We start from the raw sequence: 18,530 nt of genomic DNA on the forward strand, positions 1-18,530 counted from the left end.
TACAGATATTTTGGAAAAGACAGCTAATGTCAGCATTAGCAATATAATATTTCAAAATAGAGCCACTCACCACCCATGCAGGTATTGTAGGTATCATATATTTTAATGCATGACGTTTTGCACCCAGTCAGATGTGTGGCCAATCATGCATTCAAACAATAGTCATCTGTAGCTGACCATTGTTAAATCATGAATATTCATCATTTGCCCAGGTAAATACGATGATTCTGTTGGAGATTGGGCTGAGCTGAAAGGAAGTTTACACTGTCCCCCTTTCTACCACTCATGTTGTTGTGATAGCCTCAATCCAGATCCCTATCAGGCCATTGGCGAGATGCCCATTAGCTTCTTCCCTGGCAGACTCTGCCCACTGGAAGCTTGCAGAAAAGTTGGGGAGCGGTTTTGGTTTGGAAACCAAGGGTTGAATAGGGGAATTACAACTCTCCCTGTTAACAGTTTGCAAACATTTATAAACAATAGGCAAAGAACTCAGATTTCAAAATTCCTAAGTGTATATTTCTAATAAATTATTTTGTGGTAAACATTGATTTGCAGATCAATTTTGTCACTTTTATGGTGTCATTCCTCATTTTGGGAACTTGCTTTTATATTCAGATATGTTTACGGAGATGCATTCAGCTTCTGTTTGGGAGATCAAACTCAGTTAACCTCCAGTAATGGGCTAGATATCTGGATCCCTCTGAGATGCAAACATGGTTTGTGGGCTGGGGAGGTGATAGTTCTCTCTACCTTGGATGTCGAATGCTTTTTATGCATCTTTGTTTTGTAGCCTTTACTCATTTTGAGTTAGACTTTGAATTGGTTTGCACACATTTAAGATCAGTTGCCAGATATATTTGTGATCTTGTATAATGGGCATGTTGGAAATGGGGGTCTCTAGTAGGCAAGTGTGTGCATATTTGTCCAAGTAGGGACCCTTCTTCCTAGTCAGGGTAACGGGGATACACTTCTAAAATAACCCCTGCTCATCCCCTTGGTAGCTTGGCACAAGCAGACAGGCTTATCTCAGAGGCAGTGTGTAAAACATTTATGCATGCATACGGAAACACAGTGATAACACTACAAATGGACACAACACCAGTTTAGAAAAATAAGCAAAACTTTATCTAAATCAACAAGACCAAAAACGACAAAAACCTAACATACAATACTTGTAAAAATAGTTACTGTGTAAAATAAACCTTAAATGGCAGGAACAACGTGAAAACACAGTTTCGCCGACTCTGTAGCTCCTTTTGGGGCTCCCGCGATACTGAAGACGACAGAGTTCAACAATTCCTGCCAACTGTGTCGGTACGGGTTAGCTAAATCGTTGACAGACTCAGAGAGAGTACCTTTCTTGTTGCGGCCAATGCGCGGATGCAAGTCGGTCAGGGCAACCGTCGTAATTGCTTTGTGAGATGGAAGCGTTGCAGTGTGTGGTGTCCTCACTGCTCGGTGCAGGCAGTGGCTCGTTGACAGAGTCGGTGAGAGCAAGGCTTGTGTTGCAGGGTGAGACGGTGCTCGATGGGGTCCTGGCAGGTCACGGTACGATGACAGAGCCGGTTAATGTTTGAGTTGGGCAGCGACGGAGTCGGTGACATCTGTGCAGTGTGTAGCGAAGCGGTGCGGAGTGCGGTGCTCACAGGATGTGGTGCAAGCAGCGGCTCAGTGACGGAGTCAGTGAGTCCATGGTTGCGATGGGAAGCGAGGTGGTGATCTCTGCAGTGCCTTCAGGACATGGAGTCTGCGACGGACTCGGTGACGGAGTAGATTGCCCTTTTCTTCTGTGGCGAGATTTGAACCAGCAGAACCAGAGATGGTACCCAGAAGGATGTGGTTGTCCTTGCTGTTCCTGAGACCTCTTGAACCAGGGTCAAGCTCCACTTCAAGCCCTTGGAGATACTTTCTCAAGCAGGAGGCACACACAGTTCCTCTCCTTGGCAGAAACAGCCACTGTAGGCCAACCCCAGACAGCACACAGCAAAGGGGTAGTACTCCTCCTCCAGTTTCTCCAGCTCTTCTCCTTGGCAATGGTTCCTCTTGAAGTCCAAAAGTGATCTAAAGTTCTGGGGTCTGGGCCCCAATATTTATACAGCAAAATCCTTTGTTCTCTAGTGGCAGATAAGCCCTGTGCTCAGTCAAAACCAGGTCTGTCCTCTCTGGTGCAGCTTCCTGGCAGAATTGTGGAAGGCAGACCAGGCCCATTAAGGTAAAAGGAAATCTCCTCCACCTACTCTAAATGTAGCCCAGGTCTATTCAGCCCAGCCCTGACTCATCCAGACACTCTGGAGCTACTGCACATCCCCAGCTACTCCAAAGCCAGACAGTCAATACACATTCTAGCAGAGGCACACTGGATGGCTAAGCAAGAAAATACCTACTTTCTAAAAGTGGTATTTTCAAACACAGAATGTAAAATTCACCCTCACTAAAAGATGTATTTTAACATTCTGATTTCAGGCATACTAAACTTTATTATCCTACTTTGTTCCCAGGGGTAATTATGTTTATAAGCTGTTATGAGCAAACTCCCCATTCTATCATTTGGGACCAGGTAGTCTTGCAATAGTGAAAAATGAAATTGGTAGTATTTCACTATCAGGACATGCCACACACACCAGGGCATGTCCTATCTTTTACATACACTGCACCCTGCCCACAGGGATACCTTGGGCCTACCTTAGGGGTGACTAACATGTAAGAAAAGGGAAGGTTAGGGCCTGGCAAGTGGGTGCACTGGCCAAGTCGACATGGCCGTACCAGGCTGCCCATAGGCTCTGAAATGGCAGGCCTGAGTTACATTTATAGGCTGCTTATGTGGGTGGAACAATCAGTGCTGCAGGCCCACTAACAGCATTTGATTTACAGGCCCCAGGCACACACAGTGCACTGTACTAGGGACTGACTAGTAAATCAAATATGCCAATCATGGAATCACCAATCCATTACAATAATTGACTAAGCAGGGCACTTGTACTTTGACACTGAACAGCAATTGCAAAGTTCACAAAGCATATAGACCAGCAAAACGAATCCCACCACACAGCAAAAACACAGGTGGCAAAGGCAAAAATACAGGGGAAACCCACGCCAATGATGCCAGGTTGAACAAGGCCCGTATGGAGTTATTTGTATTCCACTTGAGCTTAATTAACATCAAGCATTTACATTACACTTCTATCTAAAATGCACAATGTTGCACTTGCTGTATTTGTATCAATTCTGGATTAGGGTGCTGAATGTGTATGTTTAGTTTTTACATTGCACCTAAAAACACATACACACACGTAATTGTTATATGTAGTTTGATTTTTTTTTTTCTGACATGAACCGCTGATCCATATAGGTAAATTTGTTTTTTAGAAGAATATACTTTGGTACACTTCCATTGAATGTAATACACTTGAACACTTGAATGGGCAGAACGCTTTGAGCATATTACAAGAAGAAGTACAGGAGGGGGAACATGGTGGCTGAGAGCTCTTGCTTCTCCTGTGCATAATACCGTAATGTGGTGAAAGTATTAAATTAATTCCACAAATCTCAGAGCAGCAGAAAATAATGAGATTGCATGGGCAACTTGACAGTCCCTTCTCATAGTATGCATTGAATGCTCTATTGCCTCAGGGAAGAACGCAAGTAAAAAAACAAAAGAGCTCCAGCTCTCTACCGAATACACAGAGCTGTATGCCATAGGTGCCGCAGGTTAAAATAGATATACATTTAGAAATGCTCGGCCAGGGCCAGGATTGTTGCATAGTAAAGGGAGAGGGTTTGATTATCAGCAGCAGAGCAGGGTGATTATTTATCCCCCCCCCCCCAAAGCCACTTCAACAAAATCTCTCCCTGTGTCTATTCCAGAATAGGTTCTGTTCGAGGCAGGGAAACAGAAAGATAATAGAGTTATTAGAGATGCAGCAGGCCCACCAGGAGGGAAAATCAAAATCACACCATCTTTAGGATCTTACTTTAAGAAAGGTATTGAAACTCATGTCTATCTAATTACATTGATCTGCCTTGCAATTATGCAAAATATGGACCCAATCCACTCAGCCTATGCCAGTAGATGGGCCCGGTCTCCCTCTCTTAAATCGATTTCAGGTTCTCTCTCAGGATCCCACAGGGGAATATTTGCATAGAGGAAATTTCAATTGACCCCTCGCGAAGAGAAGATGGGAACACCGAAAAACATAGATTAAGTAGATATGGGCTCCTTACTACTGACAGTTTCGAAAGAGATTAAAGCCAAACTTGCAATTTCTAGAGAGCAAACAGGCTAAAATACAGAAAGCCTGTGAAAAGCTTGATACTAAAATGGTAGACATCCCGGAAAGATTATCCACTATGGAAGCCTTGCTTGGAGTATTAAGGAAGGAAGTTAAGAGCAATTATAAGGCGATTCAAGTCTTGGAAGCGAGGGAAAACGAGATCAAAGAGAAACTGGAATCTTTGGAAAATAACTCTAGGAGAAACAATTTAAGGTTTCTCAATGTCCTGGAGGGAGCAGAAGGTGAAAACTTGAAGGGGTTCGTCATAGACCTGATCAAAGAGTGTGTTTGGTAAACCAGCTCCCTAGACCTTGAGCAGGACATACAAAGGGTGCATCGGGATCAATTTAAAAGAAGTCCAAACAGAGAGAAATACAGGAAAATATTAATAAACTTCCGTACTTATGCAATAAAAAAGCTAATCCCAACAGAAGCCTTGAAAGCAAAAGCTTTAAAAAATGATTGGTCCTTCTCCATAAGACCGGCTATAGCAAAAATTCCTCAAAATCAGCAATGGGAGTTAGGGAAACACATTCAGGAACTGAAGTCGCTGGGTGCAAATATGTAGTTGAAAATTCCCAATGACATTAAGACTTATGTAGAACAACAAGATGCACAATGTAAAAGAGAATTCGGAGGTTGATGTTCTAATAAACCAGATATAAATGCAGCAAAATAAATAGAAAATAAAGAGGAGAGTAGAAGTTCAAGTGGTATAAAGTACTATCCTTTTTGGATACTGGGAGCGTACCCCAGTGGGGTAGGGGAGGGGCAAGCTGGGGGGGTGACACATAGTTAGGGCAGATACTGGTTTTACTAAACACAGGGTGGTGAGCCTGTGGGGAAAAAACTAAAAAATAATTGTAGTCCTCATTTTTGACAGGGATTCTGAGATGGATTGGGAAACGGTTAGGCTGGAATTATCATGGACATGATAAAGGAAGTAAGGAAGGTTCACAACATAAGGGTATTAACCTGGAACATAAATGTTATGAGGGTACCAACTAGACGAAGGAATATTTTGGGATTTCTGAAGCTTTCTGATAGTGACATTAAAATACCCCCCAGGAAACATACTTACGTCAAGAAGAATGGGGGGAAATTTTAAAGAGACATAAATGCATTAAACAATTTGCTTGCACCACTCAATCTTGTAATGTGAAAGGGGTGGCGCTTCTATTTTATTTGTTCTTTTTGCATTTGTCACCCCAAGTGGGACATGTATGCCCAGACGTGGGTCCTGTGCTCTCCATTCCACTGGAGTCAAGGTATCCTGGCTGAAAGCCCGAAACCGGTCCTAGGATGCTTGTTTCCAGTCCAGGGAGGACCTGGCCTGGCAGTTCGGGCTGGACTTTTCCCATTGGTGCACAGTGTCAAGACTGATTTGCATATGGCTAGGTCCAAGAAATATGGCCATGCCTCCAGAATAGACTTTTATTGTAGATATGAAGTTAGGGAATAAGGTAAGAAAGATCATCCATCAACCAGAGCATCTCTCAGATCATGCTGCGGTTAGACTGGAACTCTTTCTCTCGAGGTCCTCAATTCCGTCTAAATGGACCTTGGATAGAGCTTTATTAGGACAGCAGGAGATTAAAAATGCTCTGAAAAGAGCTACTGTAGTTAGATATAAAGGAAAACCCCTTGCATGTTATATGGGATGCTTATAAAGTCTTTATTCGAGGGAAACTGACTAGTAATGCTGCACATAGAAGGAAAGAAAGTAACAATAAGGTTAGAGAGTAAAAGCTGAGAATAGGAGTAATTGATAAACAGCTGGCAAATTGTGAGGACCCCGTGTAAAAGTAAACCCACAAGATAACTTTAAATAGGCTAAGGGTTTATTGGCAGAATATCTGGATTGAGTGGTGTAGAGTAGGTTGAATGCCTGCAAGTAAGCATATTATGAATACGGGAAAGGTTGTGGGAAACTTCTGGCTTGAAAGACAAGGTAAAAAAGCACTAGAAATATGATTGACAAAGTAGAAATTAACGGCACCAGAGAAAGATGTTCCGAGGTCTCTGACATTGGGAGGATGTTTGCGGGTTTTTTCCGAAATTTACATACCAACGATTCAACAGCACTAAAACAAGAAATAGAGAGTTGTTTGAAGGAAGACACTCTTCCTAGGTCAGATCAGAACAAACAGCTCCATCTTAATCAAGAAATTACTACACTAGAAGTAGATAACATTCTTAGAGGGTTCAAAAAGGGAAAGGTGCCAGGCCCTGATGGAAAACCAAATGAGCTATATAAGGCCTTAAAAGAGGAACTCACTCCGGTTTTGACCAGCTTAATAAATTTAATTCCACAATGTTGGGGGGAGAGAGTGTTTTATATATATATAATGTGAAAATAACGATAATATTGAATGAATGAATGAATGAATGAATGACACTTGTAAAGCACAGGGCTACCAAAGGCCTCCCAGCGCTAGAGACAGAGACTAAATCGAAACAAGCCAGCAGATTCAAGGAAACAGCAGAGTCTTCAGATGTTTGCGGAACAGTAGGTGGTTGGGCTCAAGCCGAATGAGGTCTGGTAGTTGATTCCAACATTTCCCCGCAATGGCGGAAAAACGCAGGTCACCGCTCCGCACCCGGTTAACTCTGGCAACAGTTGCAAGATGTTTCTTCACAGAGCGCAGTGATCTTTTTGGAAGATACCGGGGGATGATGGCACGGAGAATCGGCGGAGCGCTATCCGAGAGAGACTTATGGGCAATACACAAAGCCTTGAATTGGATTCTCTCGCCCACTGGAGGCCAATACAGAGAGATGATGTGAGGTTTAGCAGATTCACGATTATGAGCCTGCATAAGCAGTTGTGCTGCACAATTTTGGACCGTTTGAAGCTTATTGATGGTAGAACCGGGGGCGCCTAGCTAGATCACATTGGCATAATCGAGCCGCGAGATGATCAAGGCTTGTACAAGCAGTTTCCTAGCGCTGAAGGGCAGAACGGGTAGAATCTTTCTAATCATTTTGAGAATGCCATAACAGGTCCCTGCTACCCTGCGCGCCTGCTCCCTAAAGTTCAGGTTGTGGTCCAGCCATACCTCAAGACTTTTAATATGATCTTTAGGGGGTGGCATAGTACCAAGACAATTTGGCCAGAATATGCTGGTCTCCGGGGTTGGTGGACTTGCCCAGAAACATCAGTTCCGTTTTAGCAGCATTCAGTTTTAGAAAAGAGCCATCCATCCACGCTGACACTTTTTCCAGGCAATTTGCCAGGCTGGTCTTATTGTTGTCCGAAGGATTGAGGGAAACAATCAACTGGGTGTCATCAGCGTAGGTGATGATTCTGACCCCAAAGGGCTTGACCACCCCGGCCAGGGGGCGCATGCAGACATTAAAAAGCGTGGGGCTCATATTAAAGCCTAAGAAAAAAAAAATGTTATGAAGATTTTTTTTAATGTGAATTGTATAGACCAATATCTTTGCTTAATAACGATTAAAAGATACACACACAAATACTAGCTAAGAGATTGGAAAAGTAATAGGAAATATTGTCCATAAATCCAAAAGGGCTTCATGAAACAGAGACAGCTTTACAAGCTCACCCATGATTTGGTGAGCACAATAGATGTGGCCATGGTAACAAACGCTCCTCTGACCATCATAACGGTTGATGCCGCTAAGGCTTTTGATAGAGTTAGTTAGCCATTTCTATATGAAGTCACCAAGAATCTTGGGAGTCCCTAACTGCAGCAATATGGCTCTGATTTGGAAATCTCCCCTCCATGCTTACAAGATGTCCTAGCTACCCCGATGCAGATTGCAGGAATAGAAATATGGGGCAAGCTGTTGGAAGAGGGCTCCCTGAGCTCTTGGCACTATTTATCCAAAAGTACCAACAACAGGCTCTCTAGGTTTAAATACCATCAACTAGCCAGCTGATCCGAGGACAACTTAATATATGGATTAGAACAGAATGGAGGAGGAACTACGGAGCGTTCGGATACATAGAAAGGAAGTATCCAATTGGTGCTGGATCCTGGTATGAGGTAAAGATGGCCCTCCAACTTTGCCAGAGGAGAAATGGAAAGCGGACCTGCCGTCATCAGAGATTCTACACCTATGGCTACTATCTATGTCTACATTATGATCAATGGTGAGATCTACAACCCTAAGGAGAAACCATTTGTTCACCATGTACAGGGTCTATTGGTCTCCAAAACAACTCTCAAAGCTGGGAGGTCAGAAGAAGAGATGCTGCCCAAAATGTGCCTTGTAGAATGCAGATCATATCCATCTTGTATGGCAGAGTCCAGGTATTCAAATCTTCTGGCATGAAGTGGATAAGGCGTTAACAGAAATATTGAGAAAAGATATAGAGGTAAGCCTCCCATTTGTTATTTTCGGGATTTTAGAAGATGGAGGGTCTGATCAAAGATAAGGGAAGCTACAATCTCAGTTACTTTTTATGCTAATAATTATAGCATGCAGGTAAATCTGTAATAAATGGATATCTAACACTTCACCTACTTGCACAGATTGGGTTGAATCGGCAAAACACATTGGCAGGATTAAATGTGTAAATTGTCCTAAATAGAGGATAAAAATGTGGGAACACCTTTTTTTTATTCCTCAACAAGTTTTGGTTAATTAAATGATGATAGTCTAAGGATTAAAGACAAACTTCAACATAAGAGGAGTTGGGCAGTGGCTCCCGCAAACCATCAAAAAGTTGTTTGAAGGAGACTAAACGAAGGATGTCAAAACCCTCAGATGTTTTAATTCCACCTGGTGGTTCTAAAACTGTACCTCACGCCTACTGACGTATATGATGACTAAAAACAACAAAAAATGAAAGCTTTGAGCATTTGCTGAATTTCTGGTTGATGGCTTTTTTTCATATATCTAGTTTGATGGGTCTGCTGGAGAGAGGATAAAGCAGGAAGCTGCAAGGTTTTGCTGTTTTCAGTCTGATGCCCTGGAGATGATCAAAACCAAACAACAGAAGGAGCCCCAATTCAACCTATTCATGCAGGTATGTCTTTCTGCTTATAGTCCCTATCCTGCCCAACAGAATATCTGTTTAAATCAATGACGTTTGTTCAGGGTTTGTAAGGTCTTTGTGTAAAATAAGAAGTGATTATATCCTGGAGGCCTTTTGTTTACTTTAGCATTTGAGGTCCAAAATAAATGAAAAGTTGCATACTTTTTCAGCATTAGATCCACGCAATTGTGATACTTTTAACATACCTGCCTATCTTCATTTTGGGTGCCACAATTCTGCCAATGAACTGAAAATGCTTCAGAACTGTCCCAGGAGACTATTTCCAAAATCTTTTCTGCAAGTTTTATGACAGGAGTTCTTGAAGTGATATTTGCTCTTTTTAGAGCATTTTGTGGCTGCTGCTGCTATTTGTCCAAGTTTCAGCTTCTATAACTTTGTTCAAACTTCTACTAGGTTCATTTTCGATCCATTAAGCAGCACTTTGTTTCTGTAGCTGACAGTAAGTGAGACATTTCAGTGTTCTTTTGTTTACAGTGCACTGCTTGCTACTGTAACTGATGAGCAGGAGAATCAATGAATGATACAATACTGGAACAAAGTTCTGTGCTACAATTGCAGTTCTCCAGCGGTAATATATTTGAGAGAGTCACATGTAAGCCCTCCTCCTCTCTGGCAGTGTATGTACGACACACATACTTGGAGGTTGGAGGGTGTCTGTGGAACGTGTGGGACGATAGGTGGAGGTTTAAGCAAATAAACTTGATTGAACAAACAGAGACACTGTGCAGTCAATAGTGCATACATAATTAGATAATAATTGTACCCCTAGGGAATGTTGGAGCACAGTGGTCGAGAGTACACATGTGGGCTAACATTTTTATATAAGAAGTGGGGGAGCCCTCGGTGTTAGAAATGTTGTACCTCCTCGCAGATTATGGAAATTTCCCTCAAAGAAATGCGAGGAAAATGTGTCATTTTATCCAAAGTTTTTGTTTGCTGGGAATTCCTGGGAGGAAAGAGTAAGAAGATCCACTCAAGTCACACCACCCTGGTCTTCCCTTGGTGTCTAGATTTCAGAAATGTCTGGGTTTAGTAGGTTTGCCTGGGTAGCCGGATGCATTTCTTGGCAAAAATTGTATATTTCCACATTGGTTTTTGGGGTCTTTCCTGTCACTGGAAATCGGCCCACCCACACGTGTGTTATTGATTTTATCAGAAAATAGTAGAGCTTTAATTATTATCACCTGAATTAATCTCCAATTTTTGGCTGCTAAATGTAAGCTAGCGAGCAAGAAAGAATACATTTTGCGTAATGCCGTCTTAATCACTTGATAGTAAAGGTAACCTCAAATTCAAAGTTGTACAAATTACCACTAATGCTAAACTAAGTAGCTTGTGCATATTTAAAAAAAAATGTCTAGGTTTATTACATACCCATTTTTCATTCATTAGATTTTAGCATGTTAATTAAAGCATAGTTCGTACACAATGAAAACTCTTTAGAAACTGCAGCTGACACATCAGACCGGGGAATTGCTTGTTTTTTAGGACAACCAACAAATACTGTATATTCTTGTGAACTGAAAGTTATATTACTTTTGTAACTCGGCCTTGGGGGTAAAAATTGAAGATGAAAGGTCACCCATTTCTGTTACTTCCCTTTATTTTTTTTATTTTTTTTATTTCATCAATAAGTTATTTTAGGAAAAGCTTGAGCAATCTGGGTAAATTACCTCCTGCTGAATTCCAAATTGTGTCTATTTTTCAGAAATGTAGTTTTATGTGTTCACACATGGGTTTCAAACTATTTCCATCAAGCACATCAAGTAGGTAGAAACAACAAAAGGAAAATAGGAAAAATTGACTGCTTCTTAGTAAAATACAAAAACTGTGTTTAAAATGATTTTTTTCAAACCTGAAAGCTGGAAAGATAGCAATCTTAGCAGAGCAAACCTTTTGATGCCATTTTTATAAGAAAACTGATACGCTTTCTTACACAGCACTGTTCTCCCAGTTTTTCCCATTTAAAGAAACAAACAATCTTTCTTTTGGTTATTTTCTTAGTTTAGCTACGGGGGATCCTACATACCCTGGATATCTTTTGAAATGTGGCAAAGAAAATTTGGCTTGGATCCCTTTTGTAGAAAAAATGTATGAAGGCGTAAGCACGAAGTGCCCCAAACATCAAACAAAAAGATTCAGAACTAGAGCTACTGGTTGCCTCAGTAGCTAAAGAATGAAGCTTCTGGATGTGGTTATTGATCTAGGGCAGTGCTCTTAACCTTTTGACTTTTGTGAGCCCCCACTTAACAGTTACTGGACCTGGGAACCCCCACTGAGTCAGTAGTGGAAGCCTTTAACCCTGGCATAAACAATTTTGAAGGTTTGAACGTCAAAACAATACACAAAAATTCAGCAGCATTCATTGAACCAATACACAAATTCTATAATATTTTATTAAATGAATATAAAAAAATAAAATAAATCATTTTAATAGTATAGTTGGACTTTTCTAAATTTAACTGAGATCACCCATCTTCCATACTATGTTCTTTTTGATGCATTTGCACTGCTCCTGTGAATCACACTGTGGACAACTACCTAATTTTTAACCTCTAATTTCAAATTCCTTCACTTTTACTGAACATTTGAAAATGTTCAGTTTCACATTTTGCATCTTTATTTATACACACTGTATTAATGTTAATAATTTTTAATTTTCTAAGCAGTCACGGGCTGCATGATTAGGCTTCACAGATCCCCACTCGTCTCTGGATCTCCGGTTAAGAACCATTAAACTAGGGTATCCGTGCAGTCTCTGTCCATGTTTTCCTGGGAGCTGGTATCACGGTAAAGACTCAAGTGTATTGATTTTTTTCAACCTTACATCCGCACAATCTTCTTAATCATTACATCTAATTCTTAATGTAAATGAACATGCAGACAGTATTACTTTCCTTCAGCTTGGGAACATTAAAATAAACATGTTCACGCAAATTCTCCAAACTTCGGTATGTTTTCTGTTGCACAGTTTCCTTAGATGTCTAAGGGCATTGGTTTTAAATATCAGGACAGGATTAATGAAATAAAGAATTGTGGTTTGAACTACAAAGTGAATTGATACTTTAGGTAAAATACGTAAACGCCATAAAGAGGCAAAACTGGCCTCACCACTCCTTCCGTGAGTGTCTTAAATTAAATAGCAAAATTCCAATACGTTCAACTTGTTCCCACCACCTCAACCGCAAATGTTGATGGCATGAATCCAGAATGGGTTTCGTTTTGTCGTCTCAAGAGCAATGTCAGTCTTGTCAACTGTTTAAAATATATCTATCTATATATTATAATTTTCATCAAAGTAAGCATAACATATAAAATCAACAAATGTCATACTACATGTTGTACCCAACACATTGTCATTTACAAGTCTAATATGGTCCTTCTTTCACACCCCGTTTTGTAGATAGTGAGGTCGCAAGTGCACCATCATGAACTTGCTTAATGCAATTGACAATTTCAAATATGACACAGATCTGTAGTATCGATACATGCTTGTTTCTCGTTTGTTGCCCTACCCACCATTCCCAATGTTGGATTGCAAATAAGCCATCAGTGGCCCCCAATAGTCCTTTGGCCTTGACTTCATTGGCTGCTCCTCAGCATACAGTTCCAGTTGTGTCTTATATTGTGCCTGTCAGGCATCCAAGACACTTTTGTAGGGCTAGATGTACTCTTCTGAAGCAATGCCACTCTACATTTTGCTAGTAATAAGCTTACTGACAAGATATTCCGATTTAGTGACCGTAAGTCTCTCAGCAGTCCCAGTAGGCAGATCGCTGGCTCGCACTCCACCCTCGCCCCAATCCTATCAGATAGTGTGTCTGTGACGTGAACCCAGTATTGCCTCACTTGTGGATATGACAACGCAGATGTATAAAGTCTGCCTCTTTGGCTCGCAGCGTACACAGTTCAAGTCGCCCTTTATCACATACTTATATTACTGCATCGGGGTACAATACATTTGGTACAAGAACTTCAACTGAATTACCCTCAAATTACAATTTGAAGTAAGTGTGCTTAATTTCCCACAACAAAACCTCCAATACTCTTCCCCCATGGGCTGTGGTAACACCGCATTCCATTTTGCCAATACTTTCCCACCTCCCAGTGTCCCATCCTTCTGTGCTGCAGCATTTAGTTTAGTAATAAGGTGTTAGCGCGTCGCGCTGGTGAGCAGTACCTGTAGTGTCATGAGCGTTAGTGGTTCTCTAGGAAAGTGTGAATTGTGTACGTGTATAGCTGCTCAAAGTCGGTAATATAGGAAGACAAATAATGTGGTGTTTGCCCACAGAACTGTCTCATTGGGTAGTGTTAGGAAGTTGCTATTTGTGTACAAATCGCCATAGTGTGTAGTCCTGCCTCCCGTAGCATCTGGAGCAATCCATCCTCCTGTGTCACCGTTATGTCTGTATGGTGTAGTAGGGGCACTGCAGGGGCATCCAACTAATTCTTCCCAGCTCGTCTAGCCAAAGTGTACCAAGCCATCAATGTAGTGTGTAAAATGTTTATCTCATTTTGGGACATCCCATTACACTTCTGTGGTAGGATGGCCCTGAGTGGGATCGGAGCAGCATCATGTTGATCGCTACATGAGGTGTGAAATCATGCCGTGTACCAGAAGTGTGCGAAATGTGCCTGCGCGCATTAATGATATAGCTTAAAATCTGGGGCACAGAATCCTCCGTCCACGTTTGGGAGGGTGAGGACCTCCCAGCTGATCCTCGGCTTCTTCCCCGCCCATACCAGTGTGACCAACAGGGAGTGCAACTGCTTAAAGAAGGAGTTGGACAGCACTATTGGAATGTTATTAAATAGGTTTAGAAACTGTGGCAGTACCACCATTTTTATGACTGCTAGTCTAACCGCCAGGGAGAGCGGGTGGGTCGTCCAGCGCGCAACAGTATCTTCCAATCTGGACATTTCCTTCCCGCTATTCTCACATTTCACAATGTTAGGGTGTCTGTGCACCCATACCCATAAATATTTGACAGGGCCTTTCTCCCACTCCAGCAGGAACCCAATGTCGCAGCGTTGTGTAATAGGTGTTCGCGGGAGGACTATGGATTTCGTCCAGTTGATACACAAACCAGAGTAGTACTCCCATTTTATATACTCTCTATTTACCAGGGCCAGATATGCCAACAGTTCACTAATATACAGCACCGTATCTTCTGTATATAGTGAAATATTCAAGGGTTATAGATGAAATCTAAGGGAAGTAAGGGCATGTTTCTGCTGAATAATGCAGGCAAGCAGCTCCATGGTAAGCACGAATAGTAGCAGTAACAGGGGGCAATACTGTGACGCCCTCCTACCGACACTCAAAGCATGTGATGTGTGACCATCGACACGCACCTGTGCTGCTGGGCACTCATATAAAAGGCATATCCATCTTAAGAACGCCTCTGGTATCCCTATGCTGCCTAATACCACAAACATCTATATCCACGCAATAGAATCAACGGCTTTGGCCGCATCTAATAGAACCGCCGCCTCCAAGGTGAGTTCCACTTGATGTAATAGTGCAAAGATAGTGCGTAGGTTGTGTGTAGTTGACCGAGCCGGTAAAAAGCCAGATTGATCTGATAGCACTAACTGCGATATCAGGGGCTGTAGGCACACTCCAATCACCTTGGCTAAAATGTTGGCATCTATATTAATGAGAGATAGTGGCCTATAAGATTTGTACCGCTCCAGAGCCTTGTCTGGTTTAGCAACGTCACTATCAGTACTTCTCTCAGAGATGGCGGTAGAGTGTGGCTAAGGTAGGCTTCCTCATACACTGCATGTAGCTGCAGAGCTGGCACGTCGGCATGCTCCTTATTAGAACCCCCACGTAATTCCATCTATAGCTGGGGCCTTCCCATTCGGGAGGGCACGTATGGCTTCTCCGACGTCTTCCACAGTCACTGGCTGAGCTAAGTATTCTCTCTGCCCTGGCGAAAGCCATGCCAGTGTCACCCTCTCTAAATAATGGCCAAGCTCAATCAGTGATGCCTAGCTGCGTGGCTCATATAGACTTGCATAAAATCTCTTGAACTCCTCCAGTATATCTGAGCTGGAGTTGAGTGCGACCCCATCATCATTCACCAAGTAGACAATGGAGTCTCTGCCTTTCTGTGCCTTTAGGTTTTGCTCAAGGCTTTGCCTAGGCCTCCCACCTTCAACGTACGTACGTGAGAGGTGATGCTTAGAAATGAATCGCGCCTCTTGTTCTGCAAGGGTCTCAATTTTGGTCATGTGTTCCCTAATAGAAGCCAATCTGGCCTATTTTGGCTGGCATTCATATTCTCTCCCCAGGGAATTAAGCTCATCTTTAGTGTTTTTTAGCTGCTTACGAATTGTTTTCAGTACCCCCACTTGAGTGCCTATACATGTCCTATGTATTGTTACTTTAAAGGCTTCCCACAGAGAGCCCCAGCTTGATACTGAGCCGATATTTAATGCAAAGTACTCTACGATCGCTTTCCACACCTCCTCCACACCTCCTCTATGAATGCCGCAGCTAGGAGTGCTGCTGGGAGAAAAGGCCAAGTGAGCGGTGTGGGAGTTACATGCGCCAGTCGCATAAGGACTGGCAAATGGTCTGATAAAGTGTTAGGTAAGTAGCATGGATCTTCTACCCACTGCAGACCTTAGTAGATATAAGCCAATAGTCCAATCTTGACCATATGCCATGTACAGAGGACACAAATGTGCCCTCCTTCTGTGTAGGGTGTCTTAGTCACCAGGCATTGACCAGCACATATTTTTCCATCCCACTCTGGATCACCATAGCTGCCTGCTTCCCATGCCAGCCGGTGTTTGCCGAGCGATCTTCTGCAGGGTTAGGTATGTGTTGAGGTATGCATTGAGATCCCCTGCCCAGAGGATATGGGTCGGCGTAGTGGAAAATATCAGTCTCCAGGTGTTAACTAGTATCCGTAGATGGTAACTTGTGTGACAGCAGTGACAGTTATCGTCCTATGTGCAATTAATAGCCGGCCCTGGTCATCCGCATAATGAGCGTGAAGGGTACCATGTTCTTGACCAAAAGTAGTACCCCCCCTTTGAGTATGTAGAATAAGAGGAGGCTAGCTGGCATGATGTCCAACGGACACCTATAGTGCTGTCTGATCGCCTATCCAAATGTGTTACCTGCAATATAGCCAAGTGTATATTATGCCTATCTAGAAACCGGAGCACTAGCCTAACCTTACGGGGATTATTGAGCCAAGTACATTCTATATATTGACATTTATGCTATCTCCTGCTCACCGCCATGTAGTCATTTCCCTGAAATGGGAATGGTACATGGGCTTCTATGCTGTACTCTCTGCGTATCATGGAGAACGATGTATGTTTTGTGTGGGTATACAAGATTCGAACATCCCAACATTCTTCCCCTCCCACTTCAGCTACTCCAACTGGCCAAAGACATCCCCAAAAAAACAATGAACATATATAGTTTCACAGTTTAGCATTACACTCAATAACAAATAAATTGTAGCACCATGTGTTAGACTCATCTGGGGTGCTCCCTCACTGGTATTCACCAGGTTCCCAGTCCCCATTCAGGTGTACGGAGGTAGCCGGGTTCACAGGATCATAGATATGCATCTTAAATCAGCTTGGATGTCGGCAGCTTTAACGTTGTCACAACACCATGCCGGTAATAGCTGCCACTGCGGCTGCAGGCAGTCGCTGAGTGTCTATAAGTAGCTCCTGGTGAGGCCTAATGCTTAGTGTAGCCCATCAAATTTCTTTGTCTTCTGCATTTGTTGTGCCCTGGGCATGTTTACCAGGTGAGAGTGTCTTCAGGTATTCCTTGGCCGCTTTAGGCATCGTGAAGATTTTCTGCTCACCTCAGTGTTCCACATAATGTAGGCATGCCGGGTCCAACATGGAATTGGAAATGTCTGCTTCTTGTAGCTAGTGCTTGATTGGTAGAAACACCCTTCTAGCCAAAGAGAAATCAGGCTAGAAAGTGAATTTGTTTCTTTGGTATTGGACTTGGCCCTTTTCTCGGGCCAGCCAGAGGGCAGCATCCCTATCACATGAATTCAAAAGCTTCACTATGATGGAATGCAGGTGAGTCCCAGGCAAAAGGCTGCGTCATGAATGCACGGTGTGCTCGTTCTATCACCAGCAGTTGAGATCAGTTCTTGGCACCAAATATTGTCACCAGCATACTCTCAATATAAGTTTCTATTTTGACAGCATTTCTAGATCCTGGGACCCCAATTATGTGTAAATTATTGTAGCAAGAGAGAGCTTCCAAGTCCTCGTTTTTTGCTTGAATAACTGCCAAGACGTGCTTCATGTTCAGGCTTTTCGAGCTGAATCTTGTCTTTGACCTTAGATATCCTCTTTTCTGTTTCTGCGATGCGTGACAACTGCCAGGAGTGTTGCTTCTAGGGTGTTCCCTTCTGCCATCCCGGTGGGCTGCCCCCCCTCCAAACCAGTATCCGAGGGTTGTTTCTCAGAGCCTCTTGTCTTGCCTGCTGCTGGTCTGCCTCCCCTACTGTGAGCACTCACGATCGTTAGCTTCCTAACATAGGCAGCTGCCCGTGCAGTGGGACCTAAAAGAAGGTAATCCTATGCGACTGTGGCAGCGTTGCACACACCCCACCCGGCCCGGAGTCGTGATGCCTGTGGTGTCAGCTGGTGATCGCATATGACGCCAATATCGCCCAGGTGGGAATGCGAGATGTGGGAGAACTCACTGCACTGTTCCGGAATTGCACCAGTCCTTAATCACACTATTGATGCATTTCAACTCTCTTGTCCCCATATTTAGACACAGTCAGATAGTTTAGCTGGAAACTGCAGGCCTCTGACGCTCCTGTCTCAAGCACCAATGTTTGCTGTACCACAGCACATTACCATGGGTGTCCTCGTTTACCACATTATTTTCCCCTTTGGAATGGGGTTTAGCCATGTATTATGTAGAATAGGGGTTTTCTGCAGCGTGTGTCGAGGCCTTCTCCAGTCATCACATACCACCCAGCATGGGTTCACCACGCCATACCACTCAGCATGTATTCACCACATCTACAGACGCCGACCACGCTGTGCTATTTTCAACTGTTTGCGGCCTGCCGTGGTTCGAATGCATAGCTCCCCATGTCCACACCGGATGCCTGTCCTTACGGCAGTGTCCAAGGTCACACCACCGCCCGTATGTCAGCGTGGTCAGTTAGTATCCTTTGAGGCGGCCGCTTCTGCTAGGCCGAGCCCTGGCCTCAATTTGC

General features: G+C 43.1%; 2 protein-coding genes across 2 annotated transcripts in view; both read left to right on the top strand.

The window, feature by feature from the left end:
* The window catches only part of LOC146771104 (uncharacterized), a 129,877-nt gene extending 125,311 nt beyond the window's left edge, over positions 1-4,566 (top strand). Inside the window, exon 7 of the mRNA XM_085640352.1 lies at positions 4,268-4,566. Coding sequence (XP_085496478.1) covers positions 4,268-4,566 — 299 coding nt within the window. The remainder of the gene's footprint in view (positions 1-4,267) is intronic.
* A 3,749-nt stretch (positions 4,567-8,315) lies between these two features.
* LOC146771105 (rho guanine nucleotide exchange factor 11-like) overlaps positions 8,316-18,530 on the top strand; it is a 55,687-nt gene continuing 45,472 nt past the window's right edge. The window contains exons 1-2 of the mRNA XM_085640353.1: positions 8,316-8,429; positions 9,142-9,267. Coding sequence (XP_085496479.1) covers positions 8,316-8,429; positions 9,142-9,267 — 240 coding nt within the window. The remainder of the gene's footprint in view (positions 8,430-9,141; positions 9,268-18,530) is intronic.

The sequence above is a fragment of the Triturus cristatus genome, unplaced genomic scaffold (assembly GCF_964204655.1).
Source record: "Triturus cristatus unplaced genomic scaffold, aTriCri1.1 SCAFFOLD_424, whole genome shotgun sequence".
NCBI lineage: Eukaryota > Metazoa > Chordata > Amphibia > Caudata > Salamandridae > Triturus > Triturus cristatus.